Here is a 17,533-nt window from a genome sequence, read left to right on the forward strand (position 1 = left end):
AAAAGAACCACTAAAAACACTGGATTCTCTTTTACTGAAGGGCACAGACCACAGGAGTGTTTGCATTTATTTTGTCTTATGCATTCTTTGTTGTACATTAACCCAGCAGGACAGTGGAGAAGCACTGGACTGTCATGAACAACCAGAGGAATCCCCCAGAGAAAGTCATCAAGACAGCCAAGGTAGACACAGCTCAGGTGGGTTTCATACGCTTAAGATTGTCAGAAAAACTTTGCACTGCTAAAAAATGTTAATGGGGAATGACCCTTCCATTTCCTTTCAGGCCATGTGTCGGTAAGTCAGAACACAGATTGTGCTGAGTTAAGACTCCAATGTGTTAATGCATCGCTTGCTGCATCACAAATCAAATGATAATAATATGCTTCATGTCCTTGGATTTACTGAAAGATTTCTTTCCTGCCAGAGGCTGCAGATTGATATAAAAGAGTAGAGACTTTGGGAACCCACAAAAAAGGCTACGTGCACCTCTACCTTCTTGTTTCTCTCACTTTCCTGGGAGTCCTTGGATATGCAGGTGTGCTGGCTGAGGTCCCCTTCCTAGAGGACAGACTATTAACTTTAGAGACCCAGCCCCTGTCACCTATAGCTCTGGATGGCCAGAGCTACTTGACTGTGGCTTCCTCCAAAAATGATGCTGCATTTGATGATGATAGTGGTGGTGGTGATGGTGGTGCTTCTAGGAAATATTGGGCCCAGACCACTGGGCTTCTTGGGATTGTCCCTGTCTCCAGGCCCTGAACTAGACTCTAAACTCTTTCCTGGGGTACTTGGGATGCTGCATGATGCTTCCCAGCTAGCAGCTTCCTCAGACAGATGTGTGAGAGTCTCTGCATACTAAGAAGTGTATGCAGGACCAGACAGGAGCTTGTTCGCTGTGCAAAGGCATCCAGCAGAGGCGACATGTGGGGGACGAAATCCAGCCTGTGCTCTGCTGCCTAATCCATGCACCCTGCACTGGGCCACCTCCACCCACAGGGGCTTCTTCTCCTACTTGACTCTCCTACTGAGGCACCTTTTTCTTTTCTTTTCCTTTTTTGTTGAGACAGAGTCTTACTCTGTTGCCCAGGCTAGAGTGCCATGGCATCAGCCTAGTTCACAGCAACCTCAAACTCCTGGCCCAAATGATCCTCCTGCTTCAGCCTTCCAAGTAGCTGGCGCTACCGGTGCCTACCACCACACCCAGCCAATTTTTTCTGTATTTAATAGAGACAGGGTTCTTGCTCTTGCTCAGACTGCTTTCAAACTCCTGAGGTCAAGTGATCTTCCCACCTCAGCCTCCCAGAGGGCTGGGATTACAAGAGTGAGCCACCACACCTGGCCTGAGGCACCTTTTTCTAATTTACAGAAAAGCACTCCATACAGGCTAGCAGCTGCAGGTCTGAGCTGCTGAGCTGAGAGCATGTGCTCTGGAGTTGGACTGCCTCTGCTTATCTTCCTTGCCTCAGTCTCCTCATCTGAAAACATATGGTCACATGAGAAACAGATGAAGTAATTCATGTAAAGGAGCCTTTTAGTGAATGTTAATCTCAACTTGGATATCACAGCAAGTAAATATCTATCTATCCTCTTGTGGTCACTGTTAAGGCATCTGGGAAATGACACCATGCCTCCTCCTATCTCCTCTGGACCCCTGCAGGGTGAAGGAGACCAGAAAAGTACATAAGATAACTGTGCAAAGTCACAGATTTTGGATTTAAACAAAACTTAATCTTTGTTTATATCTTTTATCATTTCTTTCAATTGACATCCTAGTCAAAGGTAATTTTATACCAATTTTAAAAGATCTCACTGTTTCTGGGTATCAGACAGTAACATACTACAGTGGCCTGATCCCTGGGTTTGGTCAAGTTTTTCAGCAGGGTCTCTGCTAATATGAGGCTCTCGCCACTTCTATTTTCAAAGCTGAGTGACAGAAGCCGAAGAAACATGTGCCAGCCTTCAGATCTTCCATGTCATAAATCACATCTGCAGAATGTGAACACTGACAGGGTTCCAATTTCTTGGCCAAGTGCAATGAAGGTTTTAGGCAGCACAGAACATGGCCAAATCCAAGCAATGACCAAGTCAGTCAAAACAGATTTCCTGTCTCCTTCCCCAGAAGGGCAGGCTCCAGCTGAGTTCCATAAAGGTTATTCTGACCGTCTTTAATGCAATGAAATATCACTGCAGAAAATTAAAGAAGGCATTTGCCTGTCCTGAATGATAAATGCTAATGTTTAAAAAAGGATTTCAAGTCTTTGAAGAAAAAAAATGAGGGAGTGCCAAGTGCCAAGAAATTCTTTTTAACTATTTAAGGATCAGTCCTCCCAGCCACCTCATAAAGGTCTTACAGCTCTAATTGTCAGGATTTTTTCCTACTATAAATTAAGTCATGATCTTCATGGTTAATTATGAGCAGTGAGCCAGCGCCAACCTCCTGTGCAAATACTGTGAGTCTTTGACTTGGTGAGAATATCTCATGCAAGTTCTCACCAGATAGGCCAAATTAGCAACCTCCAAATCAAAGGAGATTTGGGACATTGCTTTTGTTTTAAATTCAAAACTTTACTGTCCCCCCACCCACTCCATCTCCAAAGTCCAAGGAAAATACCATTTCAGTTCTTTTTTATTTCCCAGGCCAATGGTTCTCACACGTCAGTGTGCATCAGCATCACCTGGAAGCCTTAAAATAAAGATTCCTGGGCACCCCCCATGATTTCTGATTCAGAAGATCTGGGCTGAGGAATGACAATTTGTATTTTTAGTAATTTCCCAAGTGAATCTGATGCTCGAGGACCAGGAACTATACTTTTAAACCACTGCCCTGGACCTTGTTTCTAGTATTTATTTCTCTGAATTTGGCAGCAACTCAATTTAATCTGTTCTTTTAAAAATAATAGGTAAAGGAACAAAGAAAAGAATAGGTGGGGGATAGGAATCAGGGAGTAGGCACTGTTAAGGCAGCATGATTGTGATCAAGAAAACTGATTATGGAGTCCGATTCCCTGGGTTCAAATTCTAGCTCCACCACTTACTAGCCAGGTAGCCTCGTGTAAGTTACTGAATTTCCTTGAGCATCTTTTTTCTTTACCTGTAAAATACAGGTGCTAATAGTACTTAACCCATGAGGTGGTTGTGACGTGAGGAGTTGGTACATGGATATGCTTAGAAAAGTACCTATCACAGAGTAAGTGCTCAGGAAGGTTTAGCTATTACTCTATTTTTTAAAAACCTAAATTATAGTAACTATAATAAGCATAATTTTCATATTGTCAGGAGAGCTTTGTTCAAGGAGGATAACATGATGATTCCTTTACTTTCCAGTCCAGTGTCAATGGCAAAAGGGCATGTTTGTTGAGTCCTCTGCTTAAGTCCTTCTTTACCCAAGTCCTGGTGTGGGCAGCAGCCCCAAAATGAATGAAACGGCCTTCCCACCTTCTGCATTCAGTGAAATTAGTAGCATAACTCCTTGGAATGTGGTAGAACTGCTTTAAGACATTCTTAGGTATGAGAAATTTGGGGGACCTGCATGATGTATAAGGGGTCCCTAAGGAGCAGCCTGGAATGATGTGGAGGGGAGGCATGTATTACTCAGAAACCAATGAGCTCTTTCCATTACTTCTGTTGTATCAGAAGAGGAAGGCTCAGAGCCTTATTGCCTTATTCAAGAGATGGATGTGTTGTAATTAGGATGCTGGTTCAACTGTTCTAACAAAGTAACAAGGTGAAATGTTTGTATCTCTCTCATGGAAGAGTTCAAGCTGGTAGGCAGGAGATCCCAGGGAGTCTTGATGTCTAATTCGATTTCGCACGTGCTTACTAGGCGGCCGGTAAGTACTACTGACAGCTCCGTGTGTTATGTGTGCTTCTTGAGGGCAAAGATTGTACTTTATGCAGGCCTAGTAAGTAGTCCATAAGGGAATGAATGAATCAAATGAAATGAATTAATGAATATGCTAAGCATTCAGGGGATTCAAAAATGATAAAAGCAACTTCACTACCCTTAAGACGGGGCAGTGAAGGCTTCAATTCTGTTTTATGTCTCTGTGCCTGACATACTCTCTGTGAGGAAACAGTGTCTGCAGGGGTTACTGAGGTCACAGCCCTCCATCTGGGGTGCACACACAGAATCCAGCCAAGACCTGCATCTCCACTGTAGACCCAGGCTACAGATGACTAACACTGATGGGAATGCCTTCCAGGTGAATGGCCCACCAGCCACCATGTCCACACCAACCTGACAAGACTGGTCTAATTGGTGGCTAGTACACTAAGTGGCTACACCACAGTGCAGCTGGTAGCTCTAGACCAATGCTTTTTGTGAGAATCACCTGTTCAGACCCCCACTAAAACCTGGGAACTTGTTAGAAATGCAGAATCTGGGGTCTTACTCCAGACCTGCCTGTGTTTTAACAAGATCTGCAGGTGATTCAGATGCCCATTGATACTAGGAAACACTAGAATAGACTCGGTGAGGAAACTGGGTTTCAGATTCCTTTACCAGCTCTGCCTTTGATTAGGTCCCTAGTGCAGGGAAGGGCACATCACTTCTCTGGGCCTTGGCACCCTGTTCCATAACCAAGGAGGTTGAGTTAGACAATCTCTAGGGGCCCATCCATTCTTATGCTCCGTGCATCATGAAAAGGGGCAGAGGCAGGGCTAGAGCTAGGCCTCCTCCCCAAGCTGCTCCCACTACACCAGCTGTCAGGGAAGGCCACCTTTCTAACTTCACTGTGTCCCACATAAAGCTCCACTAGTGCCCCATCTCCCTCGGGAAAGCAATGACCAAGACATCCTGGGAGGACATGGGCAAAGCCTGTGCCACACGTGAGCCCTGGCTCAGGCAGCAGCCAGTGAGTAAGAGCTCAGTGGGTCAAGAATGAGAGCACTGCTTTGCCATGACAGTCCTGCAAGGCGCAAGGCCACCCTGCACCCCTAGACCTCTCTAGGTTTACAGTTCTTCATTGACAATAACAAAGTTGACCTTCCAATGTCTATTTCCTTCTTCCCGTGATGCACTGACCTTGGAGCTGTATCTGTCAGTTACCACTGAGACAGCTCTATGGTTCAGCCGCCAGATTCGGGGTTTCCTAAGTCCTTAGCCACTGAATGCATGAATGGAAAGTTATATTATTCATTCAGCAAACACGCACTGATCCCCTGCTAAGTTCCACACCCTCCATGGCTAGATAAGACTCACTCCTTACTGCACCTCTTGCTTCAGTAGAGGAGACAGGTACACACATGGTTCCAGTGCTCCCACATAGAAAGGTCTATTTATCCTGGCTGGGGCAGGAGCTACAGGGAGAAGTCAGGGAGGGTTTCCTGGAGGTAATGGCTATAAAGTGTCTCATTTAACTTTTATAACAATCCTGTGAAGATGAACCCTTGCTATCCTTATTTGTCTGAGACAACTGAGGCACAGACAGGTTAAGTAACAATATCCTTGGTCACAAAGCTGCTGGGCAATGATGAGGGTCCAGGTCTGACTGTCGTCCCCAGGCTCTGTCTGCACAGGTTAACAGCTATCAAAAAGAAGGTTTTCCTGGAAGGTTCTTAGGTACCCCAGGAGAAGATTACAAGGTCAAGAGAAAATAGGGATGTAAAGAAATGCTACATATGGCGGCGCCCATGGCTCAAAGGGGTAGGGCACCGGCCCCATGGGTCAGAGGTGGCGGGTTCAAACTCAGCTCCAGCCAGAAACTGGAAAAAAAAAAAAAAAGGAAAAGAAAAGAAATGCTACATAGACACACACACACCCAAGTAGAAAAATCTGAATGAAGAGATTCTTCAGGCAGGTGTTTTAAAGGGGGGGGGGGAAATGTGCCAAATGGGGTAGGGGAGGGGAAGACAAAGTGTCCCAGCAGTGGCAGCATCTGCCTCCTCTGCCACGGCAGAGGGCCAGCAGCAGGACTCCCAGCTCCTCTCCAGGGCTCCAGCAGCTTTTGTGACTTCAATAGCGCCGCTCCAGGTCCCCACGGTGCCACAAAGGCTCCCAACTAGCGCCTACTCTGCTCGGTGAAGTCGTCCCATCCTTACAAAAGAAGCTCCTAGCCAGTGAGCTCCAGACCCCAGGCGGTCACTCCCCAAGGGTAGGCGTGCTGGGTGTGTCGCATGTTTTAATCTTGTCTTTTCCTCTCTGTAGTAGCTTGTGATGTCTCCACATGCTGCGACCGCCTGGGGAGTCCATCCCTAGGTGGAGACTAGCGGAGATAGAAAGTCTAAAAATCTGAAAAGCAAGCAAGCAAAGGTCCTGAGGAAAAGGTGGGAGGCGGGCAAACTCCTGGACTGCCATCCAAACAATTTGTGGACTTTATACAGCGTTCTTTTGGCTTAGTTTTCCACACATGTCACTGGATGGGTGGAGAGAGGGAAGTAATTTTTGGCACTTACTATGAAGCAAGACATGATGCTAGGTGCTTTATGTACATATATCTCATTTTATCCTCACCATAATGTTAAGAGGTGAAGTGCATTATCCCTATTTAACAGATAAGGCATGTGAGGTGCAGAGAGGTTAAGTAACTTTCCCAAGGTCACACAGCCAAGTAATAGAGGAGCTGAGAGATGAACCCTGGTTTCAATGACTCCAAGATCCTTGGATTTTTAAAATTTTAACACCATCCATGTGTTTCTGATTAGGAAATAATTACAAAGTTGGGGAAATACCACAAAATTACAGCAGCATGAATCTTGGAGCCTATTTAAAATCTCTAGGGCACAGTGGCTCACACCTGTAATCCCAGCACTTGGGAGGTTGAGGTAGGTGGATTGCCTGAGACCAGCCTGAGCAAGAGTGAGAACCCTGGCTCCCCATCTCTAAAAAAATATATATATAGCTGGGGGTTGTGGCAGATGCCTGTAATCCCAGCTACTTGGGAGGCTGAGACCAGAGGATCGCTTGAGCCCAAGAGCTGGAGGTTGCTGTGAGCTATGATGCTATAGCACTCTACCCAGAGTGACAAAGTAAGACTCTGTCTCAAAAAAAAAAAAAAAAAAAATTGCTATTAGTATAACATGAAAAACCCCAAACATGTACAACAGAACAGCACAATGAATCCCAGACACCCATCTCTTGGCCAATATTGTTCACCTATATTTCCAGCTCCTTCCTATCTTCCATAATATTTTGAAACAAATTCCAGGCTCATGTAATTCTACCCATGTATACTTGAGTATATATCTCTAAAAGGTAAGAAAGGATTCTTTTGACATAACCATACTACCATTATTATACTTAAAAATTAAAAATGATTAATATAATTGAATATTCAATCAGTTTTCAAAGTTCTAATTATAATTGTTTTGGAGTCTCTTTGCAGTTGGTTGACATAACCTTTAAGTCTTATTTAATTTATAGCTTTCTCTCTCAGTTTTTCCTCCCCTCTTTTTAGTTTGTTTTTAGGCAGTTGGGTCACTTGTCCTGTTGAGTTTCTCATGATCTAGATTTTGCTGATTGCATTCTAATGATGCAGTGTAACATGTTCCTCTGTCTTCTGTATTTCTTGTACCTTAGTACTTGGATCCAGAGACTTGATGAGATTCAGGTTGGCTTTGTTTTTTCCTTTTGGCAAGTCCATTTCATGGAGGACATTGTGTTCTAATATTAGGAGACATAATGTTTGCTTGTCTCTTCATGATGCCAGCAGCTACATACCTATTAATTTATTAGAGATCGCAAAATAGTGATAATGAATGGAAAATATATAACATTATATATTATCATATTTATTGATATTGATAGATAGGATATATAGATATATAACCTATGAAAAGATGTATAAGACTTTCATGAAGAAGTTATAAAATTGTATTAAAGTAAACCTGAATGAATATAATGTTCTATATAATACTGTATATGATGTTCATAGATGGGAAGACTCAGTGACATAAAAATGACAATTCTCTCTAAATTAATGTATAAATTCAATTCTAATTTTTAAAATCTCCAACAGGGTTTTTGGTGAAACATGATTAGCTGATCTTAAATTCATATAGAAAGGCCAAAAATAGCTTCTATGTCTGAATGTTTATGTTCCCCCAAAATTCATTTGTTGAAACCTAACCACCACTGTAACAGTATTAGGAGGTGGGAACTTCGGGTGGAGATTAGGTTATGAGAGCAGAGTCCCCATGAAAGGGATTAGTGCCTTTATAGGGGCGGCTCTGGAGAGCTGCCCTGCCACTTCCACCATGTAAGAATACAGCATGAAGGAGCCCTCTATGAAGCAGAAAGTAAGCCCTCACTAGACACTGAAACTTCCAGCACCTTGATCTTAGACTTCCCAATCTTTGAAACTGTGAGAAATAAATTTCTATTATTTATAAGCCACCCAGTTTATGGTGTTTTGTTATAGCACCCCAAACCAAGTGACACTAGCCAATAAAATTTGGAAATATACAATAAATTGAAGATGCATATACCCAACAATCCAACAATTTTATTCCCAGACATACCTTAGAAAAGGTGTTTTATGTATAAACAGTGATTCACCTACAAAAGTTGATTGCAGCATTGTATGTAATGTAAAAAAATTGGAAATAGTCAAAATGGGCATTGACAGTAAAATGGATTAAAAAAAGCATCATGGGCGGCGCCTGTGGCTTAAGGAGTAGGGCGCCGGTCCCATATGCCGGAGGTGGCGGGTTCAAACCTAGCCCCGGCCAAAAACCAAAAACCAAAAAAAAAAAAAAAGCATCATATATTTATACAATAGAATTCTGTAAAGAAGCTTAAATGAAAACTCTATGTATTAAAATGGATTAATCTTAACATATCAAGCAAAATAAAGCAATTTTCAAAAGTTATATAAAAGATGCTATGTATATAACTTTTTATATGTAAAATAATACTATATGTTGCTTATGGGCACACTTAATGTGTGGTAAAGATATAAAAATCTGTATGAGGACTGATAAATACCAAATTAAAGAGATCGATTATCTCTGGGAAGAGAGTAAGGGAAATAGGACACTGTGTGTGTCTTAATTCATTTTGTGCTGCTATAACGAAATACCTGAGACTGGTTAATTTCCAAAGAACAGAAACTTATTCTCTTATATTTCTGGAGACTGAGAAACCCAAGATCAAAGTACAATTTTTCTACAGTGTAGTCTAATGGCAGAAGGCAGAAGGGCAAAGAGAGAGTGAAACCATTCCCACAAGCCCTTTTCCTTTTATGGCAGGGGCAGAGGGAGGAAGGTGGGGTGACAAGGTATCAACTCCTGGGCTCAAGCAATCCTCTCCCACATTAGCTTCCTAAGAAGGTAGGACTGCAGGCACCTGCCACTGGAGCCTCAGGACCTAAACACTTCCCATTAGGCTCCACCTCCCAACACTGTTGCATTGCATATCGTGTCCAAGGCAGAAGTTATGAAGGAGACAAAAACACTCAAACCATAGCGATATGTAATATGAAGTTTTGAACTACAATTTAAATGTTTTCTTTAGAAAAAATGTGAATCAAGTATGACAACATGAAAACTTCACAAAACTAAGTGGTAAACTGAGTAAGGATTATACAGCATATTTTCTATCCTTAAGATATTTTATAGATTACTTTGTAAGCAGTTAAAAGTTGTTAGTATTGGCTTGGCGCCTGTAGCCCAGTGGCTAGGGCGCCAGCCACGTACAGTGGAGCTGGCGGGTTCGAATCCAGCCGGGGACAGCCAAACAACAATGACAACCGGGCATTGTGGCAGGCGCCTGTGGTCCCGGCTACTTGGGAGACTAAGGCAGGAGAGTCGCTTGGTCCCAAGAGTTTGAGGTTGCTGTGCGCTGTGACACCAAAGCACTGTACCCAGAGTTAACTGAGTGAGACTATGTCTCAAAAAAAGAAAAAAAAAAAGTTGTTAGTATTTAAAATACTGACTTGGTTTGTTCCAATGCTTCCTAAGTACCAGGTCTAGGAGGAAAATAAAATTACCTATCGCCTACATCCCAAAACTGAAAAAGGTTTCAATAATAATCATAATCAAAGTAGTTTAATTACACCAATGCGGACCCTCAGTTTTTGGTCAATCCAAACGCGCCCTCTGCTGGTCATATCATGCCCTGTCCCCCAAGTTCAAAAACAGTTGTGAAGAGCTGTGAAGGTCTTCTAAGAGGCAATTTTTCCTGCGCTGCCTTGCCTTTTTTATTTTCTTTCTTTAGAGACAGGGTCTCACTTTATCGCCCTCCGTAGAGGTAGAGTGCTGTGGTGTCACAGCTCACAGCAACCTCCAGCTCTTGGGCTTAGGCGATTCTCGTGCTTCAACCTCCTGAGTAGCTGGGGCTACAGGCGCCCGCCACAACGCCCGGCTATTTTTTTGTTGCATTTTGGCCGGGGCAGGGTTCGAATCCGCCACCCTCGGAATAGGGGACCGGCGCCCTACTCACTGAGCCACAGGCGCCGCCCCTGAGCTGCGCTGTTAGTAAAGAAAAACACAGCACTCCCCTTGTCAGGAAAACTTAAGTCAGCTCCCGCTTTCTGTTATTGTTACAATCTCCAAGACAAAAGAAATTACAAAAAGCAGCTCCAATCAATCTTTCCAATTACCTCAACCACCTTGTACATTAACAATTTTTGTCCCACCTCCTAAGTATGGAGGTAGACAGGTGAGACAATGGACACAGCCCTGAATATTCGGAAGTGGTGGGGAGAACGCAAGCTGCAAAGAGCTTTGGAGGGTGGGGAGAACACAGTCAAGAATATTGAGAAATTGATTAACTCTGTAGTATTAAGGGAATGATGCTGGTGGGATGACGGGTGAACTTTTTCTTTTCAAATTGTTCTTTAAATGTGTAACACCTTCACATAAAATAATTGGGGAGAAATTAATTCATGCAAGAATCTACTGCTCAAACAGGGAGAAAGACAGGGATTAAGTGTTAGAGTCTTCCTTTCAAAAAGTTTTTTGTTTTTAGGATTTTTTTGTTTTAGTATCTATCTTCCCCACTAGAAGTAAGCTCCCTAGATGAGCATCAGTGTCCATCTTACTCACCATTATAATCACAGCCCCTAGCACAATACCTGGCCTGCCATAAATATTTAATAAATATATAATAAATGTGCCATAAATATTTAATAAATTAATATTTGATAAATGAAAGAATGAATGACCATTTTCTTGGAGTATAAATTGGTACAAATTTTCTGGATAACAATTTGGCAGTAGGCATTGTGCCTTAAAGACCATACATCCTGGCCAGGTGTGATGGCTTGATGATTCACACCTATCATCTTAATAATTTGGGAGGCTGAGGCAGAAAGATCTCTTGAGCCCAGGATTCTGAGGTTTCAGTGAATTATGATGATACCAGTGCAGTCTAGCCTGGGCATCAGAGCAAAAACTCTGTCTCAAAAAATAAAAAGAAAAGACTATACACTTTTAATAACCATAGATGTGGACAAAGACTCAATTTTTTAATAATCAAAAACATTCCTTTTAAGGGTATTCTACGTAAAGTTCTTTATAGTTATAAAAAATCACAAACAATTTTTTTTTGACACAGAGTCTCACTATATCTCCCTTGGTAGAGTGCTGTGGCATCACAGCTCACAGCAACCTCAATGACCCAGGCTGGGTTTGAACCCGCCACCCACGGTGTATGTGGCCGGTGCCATAACCACCGTGCTACAGGCGCCAAGGTGCAATATAAATTTTTTTTAATTACATGGTTGATTAAGTCAATTATGACATATCTATATGATGTCATTAAAATAATTTTTTGGCCAGGCTTAGTGGCTCATGCCTGTAATCCCAGCACTCTGGGAGGCCAAGGCAGTGAATTGCTTGAGCTCACGAGTTCAAGAACAGCCTGTGACCCCATCTCTAAAACTAGCTGAGCATTATGGCAGGTGCCTGTAGTCCCAGCTACTTAGGAGGCTGAGGCAAGAGGATCACTTGAGCCCAGGAGTTTGAGGTTGCTGTACACTATGATGTCATGGCACTCTACCAGGGGCAAGAAAGTGAGACTCTGTTTCAATAAGTAAATAAATAAATAAAATCGTTTTTTCAAATTTCAGAATATTAAGGGGTGCATATGTTTTGTTTACATACTTTGCTTTTATACAGATTGAGTCAAAGTTATACAGGTAAGCGTGCCATAGTGTGCACTATACCTAATAGGTGTGAATTCACCCATCCCCTCCTCCTCACCCCAGCTTGATTTTCTTTTCTTTTCTTTTTTTGAGACAGAGTCGTAAGCTGTCATCTTTGGTAGAATGCCATGGCATCATCATAGCTCACAGCAAACTCTAACTCTTAGGCTTAAGCCATCCTTTGGCCTTAGTTTTTCCTGTTTTTAGTAGAGATGGGGGTCTCGCTCTTGCTCAGCAATCCACCCACCTCAGCCTCCCAGAGTGCTAGGATTACAGGCATGAGCCACTACGCCGGGCCCCCAGCTTGATTTTCATTGATATTTACTTCCACATGTGCACTCAAGTGTTGATTAAGTCAATCAAGTCCATGTGTTTGGTATTAAGTCCATGTGTTTGTTTCTCCATTCTTGTGATATTTCACTTAGAGAATGAATGGTCCCCAGTTCCCTCCATGTTGTCTAAAAAGATACTACATGGCCATATTTTTTTTTTCTTTTTTGCAGTTTTTGGCCAGAGCTGGGTTTGAACCCGCCACCTCTGGCATATGGGGCCGGTGCCCTACTCCTTTGAGCCACAGGCACCACCTGATGGCCATATATTTTAATGGCTGAGTAGTACTCCATAATTTTATTAATCCATTCATGTGTGGGTGGGCACTTAGGTTGTTTCCACATCTTTGTGATTGTGAATTGTGCTGCTGTCAACATTCAAGCACCATCATATTAAAATCATTTTTCAGAATATTTAGTTATATGGAAAAATGCTAATATAGAAGCAGATTAAAATTGAATATACAGGCTTGCCGCCTGTAGCTCAGTGGCTAGGGCGCCAGCCATATACACCTGGGCTGGTGGGTTTGAACCCAGCCCAGGCCTGCCAAACAACAATAAAAACAACTACAACAAAAAAATAGCCAGGCATTGTGGTGGGCGCCTACAGTCCCAGCTACTTGGGAGGCTCAGGCAAGAGAATTGCTTAAGCCCAAGAGTTTGAGATTGCTGTGAGCTATGATGCACTCTACCGAGGGGAAAAAAATTAGGAAATTCTGAGAAGATGGCTGACTGGTAGCAACCCTTGGCAGAGGCTCCTGAGCAGAGGAAGAAAAACTGGACAGAATTGGATTCTATGATGCCAAAGACAGGGAGCTGAGCCAAGAAAGAAGTTAGGCAAGCTGTAACTCCAAGGAAGAACATTCAAGAAACCAAATTACAGGTACAAAGCCTATCGACTAGAGCAGGCATCCTCAAACTTTTTAAACAGGGGGTCAATTCACTGTCCCTCAGACCGTTGGAGGGCCAGACTATAGTTTAAAAAAAAAAAACTGTGAACAAATTCCTGTGCACACTGCACATATCTTATTTTGAAGTAAAAAAAAAACACAACAGGAACAAATACAATCACACCACCTCATGTGGCCCGCGGGCGTAGTTTGAGGACCCCTGGACTAGAGGATGGGAGACCCCTCCCCCATGCAGGGGGCCTGCTGCAGGCTATCTGCAAAGGAGCAGGGAACAAAAGACCTCTCATTTTACCTTGCTGAAGAGAGCTGTTAAACTCCAGGTCTCCTTCTCCAAAGAGGTCCCACTTATGAACCTAGACACTACCCCACCAGGCATAAAATTGAACAGATATTTTCCCCCACAAGCCCAAACTCCCTGTCCACCCTTTCCCCCTCGCATGGCCACCTGAAGTTCTGCCCCCTGCAGAGCACAGAGTGTTTGGTCTTGTCCTGAGAGAACTGGGCATAGTGTGGTCCACCAACCATCAGGACGGAATTTGTGACTAACAGGGAAGAAAGAGGGTGTGGGAAGAAAGGGACACTTGGCGGGAGAAGGGGCAGTCCCCTGGTTATGACTATGCCCGGCCAATGGTAGTGTTGACCCTCTGTTTGGGCTATGTCTGGAGAGACAAGGTGCAGAACCCCCAGCTCTGACAGCACCCACAACAGGAGAGTGGTTGCCCCGTGTGAACTGAATTTGGCAGGCAGGGCTGGTCCCCAGCCACTGCTGGGCCTGCAAGCAAAGGCTTGATAGGCATGGACTGTGACCTGAGAGCAAGGGAGTGGTCCGGGATTCTAACAGAACCCTCGAGCAGTGGCTTACTGGGTGTGAACCAAGACCTGAGGGCTAGGGCGTGATCCACTGTCTCCAGAGAGGCTGGTGAGTAGAGGTTTACCAGGTGAGGACTAAGAATTGCCAGTGGAGTGCGGTACCCTGACTCTAACAGAGCCTGCCAACAGAAGCTTGCCAGGCAGTGAACTGAGACTAGCAGGTGGGGGCGTGGTCCCCTGACTCCAACTGGTCTGGCAAGTAGAGGCTAGCTGTGTGTGGACTGAGACTGGAGGGCGGGGCCCAGTGCCCTAACTTCAACAGAGCCTGTGAACAGAGGCTTGCCAGGCAGTGGACTGAGACTGGCAGGTAGGGGCATGGTCCCCTGACTCCAACTGGTCTGGCAAGCAGAGGCTAGCTGTATGTGGACTGAGACCGGTGGGTGGGGGTGTGGCCCCGGCTCCAGCTGGGCCTGTGAGCAGAGAAGCGGACAACAGTGTGGACTGAGTCTGGTGGGCAGGAGTGGATCCCTGGCTCCAATTGTGCTGTTGGAGACCTTTGAATACCTCTCTGCTGGGCAGGGTTTGCACTGCCTGAGGCAAATTGGCTGGAACCTGTGTCTGGGGCTGTCCACCTGGGGACATTCTGAGGTTGACCTTTGAAGTTCTGTAGAAAAGAACTGAAGGGAGGGGCCTGGGTGCCACAGCTGTTTGTATCTCTTCACAGTAGAGATTTAAACCTAATACTGTGGTTTCTTAGGATAGGGTAGAGGTTGGCTGATATCAAAACAGAGCAAGCTTGCGCTATCTCACCAAGTAGGTCCTCAGAGTCTCTGGCTAAAACTCTGAAAGGGGCCTTTGTAAGGTTATAGGAGATAAGCCACAATTACAAGGCCTAGTGCTTTGGTAAGGGGCTATCTCTACTACCTGGGAACCCCAATTCAGTCTCACCCTACCAGTTCTAATAACCAAACAGTGGAAAATAAACATAGTGTGGACCCAACAGAAGCATTCTGGCAACATAAATGACCAGAGTAGATCACCACCCCCCCCAAAGAAATGACAAGGGAGATACAACTGAAGATGCCATGCATAGACAAATGGCAGCAATGTCAGAAGTCAAATTCAGAATATGGATGGCAAATAAGGTAAATAGAATGGAAGAAAAGATAGAGTACTTCTAAAGTTGTCTCAAGAAATTAATGAATTCAAAGCCCAAGTCACCCAAGATATGGACATAATGAGAAAGGAGATAGCAGAGCTCAAGGAAATGAAAAAGTTTCGTTTTCCAAACTACAGTAGAATCCCTCAGTAACAGAGTTGACCAGGCAGAAGAAAGGATCTCTGAAACTGAAGACAAAGCTTTTGAACGTTCCCAAACACTCAAAGAGGCAGACAAATGGAGAGCAAAAACTGATCACTCTCTGAGAGAGTTGTGGGATCACTCCAAAAGTTCAAACATTCATCTTATAGGAATTCCCAAAGGAGAAGAGGATGATCCTAAAGGTGCAAATGCTCTACTCCAAGAGATTTTGGAGGAGAATTTCCCAAGCATTGCAAGAGATATAGAACTTCAGATAGCAGACAGTTTCAGAACCCCAGCAAGACTCAATCCAAATAAAGCATCACCTAGATACATTGTGATTAACTTTGCCAAAGTTAAGACAAAGGAGAAAATTCTGCAAGCAGCCAGATGTAAGAAAAGCATCACCTACAAAGGTAGAAATATCAAAATGACTGCAGATCTCTCAGCTGAAACATTTCAAGCCAGAAGAAGATGGTCATCAACCTTCAATCTCCTAAAATAAAACAACTTCTAGCCCAGGATCCTGTATCCAGCTAAAGTGAGTTTCATTTTGATGGAGAAATCAAATACTTTAATGACTTAGATATGTTGAAGAAATTTGCCATAACTAAACCAGCTCTCCAGGATATTCTCAGACCCATCCTCCACAATGACCACCACAATGCTCTACCTCCAAAGTAAACTCACCCAGAAATTTTTGAATAAAGCCCAACTTCCACAGTGGTGAAAGGATTAAAAATGTCCACTGGATATCTGAAAATCATGACACCCAAAACCAAAACACAACCAGGCTTATCAAGTCTCTCAATTAATGTGAATGGTTTAAATTGTCCTCTAAAGAGGCACAGGCTGGCTGACTGGATACATAAACTCAGACCAGATATCTGCTATATACAAGAATCTCACCTTACTTTGAAGGATAAAAATAGACTCAGGATGAAGGGATGGACTTGTATAATACAGGCAAAGGGAAACCAAAAAAAAGCAGGGGTTGCAATTTTAGTAGCAGATACAATTGGCTTTAAACCAACAAAGATAAAGAAAGATAAGGTCACTATATTTGTCAAGGGAAACACTCAACACAAAGAGATTTTGATAATAACATTTATGCACCCTACCAGAATGCTCCTCAATTCATAAAGCAGACCCTAATGAATATGAACAACTTGATATCTTCCTGCACTATAATAGTTGGAGATTTTTTTTTTTTTTTTTGTAGAGACAGAGTCTCACTGTACCGCCCTCGGGTAGAGTGCCGTGGCATCACACGGCTCACAGCAACCTCCAACTCTTGGGCTTACGCGATTCTCCTGCCTCAGCCTCCCGAGCAGCTGGGACTACAGGCACCCGCCACAACGCCTGGCTATTTTTCTGTTGCAGTTTGGCCGGGGCTGGGTCCGAACCCGCCACCCTCGGCATATGGGGCCGGCGCCCTACTCACTGAGTCACAGGCGCCACCCAATAGTTGGAGATTTTAACACCCTTTTGACAGTTTTGGATACATCCTCCAAGAAGAAACTAAACAAAGAAATATTAGACTTAAACCTGACCCTGGAACAAATAGATTTTACACACCTCTACAGAACATTTCACCCTAATAAAACTGAAAATGCATTCTTCTCATCAGCCCATGGGTCATCCTCCAAAATAGATCATATCCTAGGACACAAGTCTAACCTCAGAAAATTTTAAAATGTAGAAATTATTCCTTGTATCTTCTCAGACCACCATGGAATAAAAGTTGAACTCAACAGCAACAGGAATCTTCATACTCAAAGTCATGGAAGATAAATAATCTTAGTCTGAATAATAGCTAGGTCAAAGACAAGATTAAGAAAGAAATCACCAAAAAAAAGGGAAATCACCAAATTTTTGGAACAAAATGATAATGAAGACACAAATTATCAAAACCTGTGGGATACTGCAAAGGAAGTCCTTAGAGAGAAATTTATAGCATTGGAAGCCTTCGTCAAGAAAAGAGAAAGAGAGGAAGCCAATAACTTAATGGATCATCTCAAGCAACTGGAAAAGGAAGAACATTGCAACCCCAAACCCAGCAGAAGAAAAGAAATAACCAAAATTAGGGAAGAATTAAAT

At 43.4% G+C, this 17,533-nt stretch overlaps 1 protein-coding gene across 2 annotated transcripts in view; it reads left to right on the forward strand.

Moving 5' to 3' along the window:
- The window catches only part of KIAA2012 (KIAA2012 ortholog), a 128,863-nt gene that overhangs the window by 92,206 nt on the left and 19,124 nt on the right, over positions 1–17,533 (forward strand). For both annotated transcript variants that reach the window (XM_053597487.1, XM_053597488.1), the window contains exon 16: positions 110–182. In XM_053597487.1, coding sequence (XP_053453462.1) covers positions 110–182 — 73 coding nt within the window. The remainder of the gene's footprint in view (positions 1–109; positions 183–17,533) is intronic.

The sequence above is a fragment of the Nycticebus coucang genome, chromosome 7, assembly GCF_027406575.1.
Source record: "Nycticebus coucang isolate mNycCou1 chromosome 7, mNycCou1.pri, whole genome shotgun sequence".
In the NCBI taxonomy this organism is placed as follows: domain Eukaryota; kingdom Metazoa; phylum Chordata; class Mammalia; order Primates; family Lorisidae; genus Nycticebus; species Nycticebus coucang.